Genomic DNA, 6,000 nt, shown 5'->3' with positions numbered 1-6,000 from the left:
TCCAATTTTCTTCAAGAAAAAAGTCATTCTGTTACATAAATAATTATAAAAAACAAGGGCTAAGAAAACTTTTTATAATATTCAAACTGTAATTAGTGCTATTTTATAAATTAATGTTTAAGGTATTAATTAATATTTGTTGACATCGGCTATAACTTGAATACCATAAAATTTATCGGGAATAGGAATCCAGACAAGAAATGTTTGAAACATCAGTGACCCAATCGATGAAATAACTTGTTTTGGGCTGAAACTTGAGAAATGATAATATATTAGGGACAAAATTTGAGATTTTCTCAAAATAAAGATAGAGAAATCCAAGTGGGTAGTCACATATCATATCAAGCAAATAAATGAGATCTCATCCAAAACAGCGCCATGAGAGCTGGGCCACCCACACTAATTATTAAAGCTAAAAAAAAAAAACCAACCCCACTCTCGGTGGTTGCATCTCATAGTTGGCCAGAGGAAACCAAACCATTAATCCCACAAAAACCTTCTCCTGTCCAAATTTCCCATCTCCCTAACCTCGCTAGCTAGAAAGCTATCTAGCCATGCTTAGCCACAGCAGCAAGATTATCAAAAGAATTAGACTTCCTCCCCCCACCGGGAAGGCTTCCAATTACATCACCGCCACATGATTTCAGTGAATTCTTGGGATTTCTTCAGGTTTTATGGTAAAGTGATTTCATGATTTGCAGGAATTATGGTACGTCACTGGATAGCTTCTGTTTTGTAAGTTACTACAAATTCCTTCCCCTTATTCCGGTTTCTAGAAAAACAAAAACACCGTCCTAAAAATAACATTAAACTACTCAAGAATTATTCACTTTTTTGACAAGCCAACTATCTTGCCCTGTAAAGTACCCATCTTACCTTGTCATCATACACCACCTCCCCTTTTCCCATCCCTTCTTCTTCAATCTCTCCTATGCTATAAATTTGGTGGCACCCCATTCCGTTCCGGTGCCAAGAAATGGCAGATTTGAGTGAAAATCAAGAAAAAACCGAAGAGAAACACGTTGAGCCTCTGATTCCAGGGTTGCCCGATGAGGTAGCAGAGTTATGTCTTCTCTACCTTCCATATCCTTACCAAGCTTTGGTACGTTCAGTCTCTTCATCATGGAACAGGGCAATAACAGACCCTGCTTTTCTTGTCTCCAAGAAATCTCTGTCCCTCTCCTTGCCGCATGTCTTCGTGCTGGCATTTCATAAATCAACGGCCAGGATCCAGTGGCAGGCTTTGGACCCTCGATCTGGCCGTTGGTTTGTCCTACCCCCCATGCCTTGCCCGAAGACTGTTTGCCCACCAGCGTTTGCATGCACCTCATTGCCACGTCAAGGGAAACTATTGGTTTTGGGTGGGATGCGGTCGGATACAGAGACTTCAATGGACAGCACCTTTATCTACCGTTCATCTACGAATCAATGGTCCATAGGGTCCCCGATGTTGACCCCGCGATCGTTCTTCGCCACCGGGAATGTTAAGGGCAAGATCATAGCCGTTGGTGGTAGTGCGTCCGGGATAAGCGACTCAATCACAGCCGTTGAGTGTTACAACTCAGAGAATGGGAAGTGGGGCCCAGCTGCTAAAATGCGCATGGGGCTAGCTAGGTACGATTCAGCTGTGGTAGGCAACAGAATGTACGTGACGGAAGGGTGGACGTGGCCCTTCATGTTCTCACCAAGAGCAGGGATCTACGACGCCGACAAGGACACGTGGCAAGAGATGAGTAATGGGATGAGGGAGGGGTGGACGGGACTGAGCGTGGTGCTCGGCGATAGGTTGTTTGTGATATCAGAGCACGGTGACTGCCCGATGAAGGTGTACGTCCCTGATCTCGACACGTGGCAGTACGTGGGCGGGGACAGGTTCCCCAGAGAGGCAATGCAGAGGCCCTTCGCCGTGAACGGAGTGGAAGGGAAAGTGTATGTGGTGTCCTGTGGGCTGAACGTGGCAGTAGGAAGTGTGTACGAGGCAGACAAAGGAGAGTTTTGTGTGAAATGGCAAGTCTTGGTCGCCCCAAGAGCTTTTCATGACTTTGCTCCTTCGAATTGTCAGGTGCTTTATGCCTAAAATCTTTGATTATTAGGATTTAATTGTTAGCTAGTGATCTATTATTGTATGGCCAAGGTGGAGATCTCTTGTTCATGTGGTTAAGTTTTGTTTTGTTAGGCAATTTTATATGCCACTATACTAGTAGTTTGGTAGTGCTTTTTGGGAGTTGTTTCTTCTCGCTAATATAAAATTTAGGCATGTTCCCCTGTATTTGATCATTGATTGCATACATTTCTTGAGGTGTTTTGAAATTGCTATTTTTAACCATATAAAAAACATCATATCATAACGATTTAAAAATATAAAAATATTAAATTTCTAGCAAATATAGATTTAACTGGATTCCAAACAGTATATTAGTCTTTTTGAGTATTTTGAAATGAAAAATATAGTTTTAACTGGATTCTCAAACATAATGGTTTTATCTTTCCTTTGGCATGGATGTTAATGGTGAGCATTTTTTATTCGATTTGAATTTTACTTGAAAAAATAACCAACTTGAATTTCTATTTTTCTTAGATTTAAAACTGAAATCAAACAATATTTTTAATTTGGTTTGATATGGATATTTAAGGCTCAAAACTAGAAAAAATCGATAAATGAAGGTTCTTCTATATAAATAATAATAAAAAAAGACAAAGGGGTTCAGCCATGAGGATAGCTTTACCGGCCTTTATTTCTCTTCCAAATAATATAGCAAAACAAATAATTTTTTTTTTTTAAAAAAACAATGGTCACTCAACTATTCAAGTTTTTATGATGAAGAATGGTAACTCATGCCACTTGAGCACTCCCTGCATAAACTTGAGACCCAGAGAATGAGAGATTGAGAGAACTAGAAAGCTTTTCAATTATTCTAAGACTCTATCTATTTAAACTTATCCTGTATGTTTTAATTCAATATGTATATTATTTTATATTAAATAATAAATATTACTCGGATAATGATATGGAATATGGGTACAATACAAGAAATAACTTGGTAAGAATATGGTCCGTGAGTCACCATTACCATCCACACATAAATATATACTCAAATATTGCTTGATGACATCTTAAACTACTCATGAAAAGCATGTGTGAATTCCACCTTTACGTGAAATAGAAGCATAATTTCATTTATGTATTGAGTAATTGCACCTTATAAATGGATAGTCATAATTTATTGAGTTATTGGGCTGCTTCGTTGAGAAAATAGAATAACAAAGACTATATTAAAAATAACTACAATTTAATCTTTAAATAATATTTTTATCTGGTCGCAATTTAAGTTAAAATAATATCTCGATTAATTAATAAAATTTTCGAGACATTTTAAGCAGAAAGGGTCAAAAGAATTAACCATGTCTCACAATGCTACTTGTATTTTATGAATTATGAAAACGGCCCCTGATAAACCAATAATATTTTATTAATTAATACTGGTGATTTTGACTTCCAACGAGCTGTCTGTTGGTAATCACAAGCATATGCATGGTTGTTAGACTGTTTTAATAAAAGAAAAAACTCGAATTAACCCCTAAAGTATTGCCGAATTCTTAATTTTATCACAAAGAAAGATATTCTTCTCAATTGGATCCCTAGTTATTCAAATGTTGTTTAACTAGGTTCTTGTGTCCATGCCTGTCTGCATGTTTCATTTACATTTATTCAAAATGGTATAATTTTATTTCATAAAATATGTACATTAAATGAAAAATACAATCACACAAGGAAAAATAGGACCCAAAAAACATTAGGGACCTAATTTATAAACTCCTTTTGGGACTAAATTGACGACTGTCTTAAAGATTAGGGACAAAACTCAGGGTTCCCCTTTAATTAACTAGCTGCTGAACAGAATGCTTCAGTTCTGATGAAGTGAAATGCTTGCCTTCTGACAGAGGAAATTATGTCCAAACTTATCTGATTCAGAAGGGCTTTTGGCCTATGACATTGCCATGAGGATCGTAGTTACATGTGATGAATGTATCTCCACTTCTGCAAGCAACTCTTGCACAACCAACCTTCAAGCTTTGCCTCCAAACTATCTGGGTGTAATGGAGGCAATCCTTGTTGTGAGCACATCTATTTGTCTTGTAGGTGTAGTCACCTTTCTCTTCAGCCCAAGTAGCAACAGCATCCCCAGGTTTCCAGTCCTTGCCACTGCCCCAAAACAAATTCTCGCCGTAATCGCTATTCGAATGAATCAACGCACAATCTTCTCGTCGCCGATGAGCCCAGGATGAAGCAAAATTTGCAAGCTTCTTGCTCCATCTAAGAGGAGGGAGTCCTAGCTTTGCTCTCTCAAGGTTGTGGGGTACTAAATATTGTTTCACTATGTTACGAGGCGTTGTGGTTAATAAACGTCTTGAAAGAAGTTTAGGGGAGTTTTCATGAGTTGAGTCTGACACAGAGAGCAAAGGGAAAGAACAGAAGAAGAGGAGGAAGGTTCCTAATGCCCTACATGAAAACAAGGCTCTAACTTCCATTTGGTAGAGTTTAGAGGTTGAGTGTGAGGAAATTCTATTGGTGATTTGTAGCTGATGTATGACATCTGTATATATATGTGTGTGTGTGAGAGAGAGAGTGTGTGATTTTGTGCACAAACAAGTTGCAATTTCCATGTTGAAAAAGAATCATTTCATGTGCGCAGGCTGATTTGAAGGAGATTTGAGGTGGAAAACACGTTAGACAATGTGAAGCATATGGTCTCTACAGTTGATCTTTAACTAACAAAACTGCCTCCAATCATTGACCAACCTCAAGTGTTCTTGTTTTATTTGCCATTTTCAGAATCAAGATAGACTCATGGAGAATAAGCTTTAGATTGTGCCTGTGACAGGTTAATCATACTAAATCCTGAAGTGGTTTTTATTCCATAAAATTTCATGTCAGGTCATCTTGCAAAACCATTCCATCATCGTCAGCTCCATCGTCAACAGGGAGAAGGATTAGCTCATTAAATATCTCGATTCGCGGTGTTGAGTCAGCAACTGCATAATAAACAGGAACTTGTTTTCTGAAATTGAATGCGATAAGAATTAGTGCCCAAATGATTATCTATTCAACTTCTGCTCTTTGTTGGAATGACGATTTATGAATTCTATATCCTATGACCAAATCACATGAGTCCATGTGAAATTATGAATCCCAACTTGGCAATTAAGAATCGCAGCCAGGACTGAAACAACCATAGATTCCCAGCGACATGGTACAGCCTAGCCTAGTCACAGTTAACCCAGAATAGAGTCGTGGAATAGTCTCAAACAGCCCTCTCAATTTAAACGGATAAGTTATTAAGTGAGATTTTAAAATATAATTAATATTATACTCAATTAAAAGTTCTTATATACTACTCCAACAGACTTGTCTATTTACTCTATACAATGACTTTCACAAGTTTCACAAAAATCAGAATTTACAGCATCCTGAAGCATGTTGAACCAATCAAATTTGAGGGCTTTCAGGTAACAGCAGACATCCTTTCATCTGTCACAAAAACGATGATCTTCACTGTGATGCTGCAGCAGGTATATGTCAATGGTCCTTTATCCCTGTTCTTAAGATGGCAAGAACATAACTCAAACTTGAAATATGGTCTCTTGTCTGGTCACTGTTGTTCTTTCTTTCTTTCTTTTGGTAAATGGCCATCCTAGTTAAGGTTCCAAACATGTTTGTGCTGGTGATATCAACTTCCGGTGCAGCCTGGTAGCTTCTCATCCTCTTTGTTGAAGAGGTGTCGGATTTTTAATGACAAATTATTCTTCTGTATCCCTTTTCTATCCACCATTTCCACAGTTTGAATATTATTTCACACTGCTGCTACCACCACAGCTTCACTTTCTAAAATCATATCATAATTATCATATCCGCCCCAACTCAGCGAGTTAAACTGAAAAATTCGGAGGAATTTGTTTCGAGTTGGGTTTTGTGACGTGGCACAAAAAATTAAAGATAAA

General features: G+C 38.0%; 2 protein-coding genes across 2 annotated transcripts; one reads left to right on the top strand and one right to left on the bottom strand.

Moving 5' to 3' along the window:
- The first annotated feature begins 387 nt into the window (after positions 1 to 387).
- Positions 388 to 2,269, top strand: LOC118059416 (F-box protein AFR). The gene has a single exon (XM_035072273.2). It carries the CDS (start codon positions 977 to 979, stop codon positions 2,075 to 2,077), a length of 1,101 nt encoding a protein of 366 aa, XP_034928164.1. The 5' UTR covers positions 388 to 976; the 3' UTR covers positions 2,078 to 2,269.
- A 1,700-nt stretch (positions 2,270 to 3,969) lies between these two features.
- On the bottom strand, positions 3,970 to 4,530 carry LOC118059414 (pathogenesis-related protein PRB1-3). The gene has a single exon (XM_035072272.2). The coding sequence runs from the start codon at positions 4,528 to 4,530 to the stop codon at positions 3,970 to 3,972; it is 561 nt and encodes a 186-aa protein (XP_034928163.1).
- Positions 4,531 to 6,000: the final 1,470 nt, after the last annotated feature.

This window comes from Populus alba, chromosome 18 (genome assembly GCF_005239225.2).
Source record: "Populus alba chromosome 18, ASM523922v2, whole genome shotgun sequence".
In the NCBI taxonomy this organism is placed as follows: Eukaryota; Viridiplantae; Streptophyta; class Magnoliopsida; order Malpighiales; family Salicaceae; genus Populus; species Populus alba.
This window is presented reverse-complemented; position numbering and strand designations above follow the sequence as displayed.

What these genes read in the sequence shown, in the direction of transcription:
- LOC118059416 (XM_035072273.2), top strand. Translation starts at nt 977, where the DNA reads ATGGCAGATTTGAGTGAAAATCAAGAAAAAACCGAAGAGAAACACGTT.
- LOC118059414 (XM_035072272.2), bottom strand. Translation starts at nt 4,530, where the DNA reads ATGGAAGTTAGAGCCTTGTTTTCATGTAGGGCATTAGGAACCTTCCTC.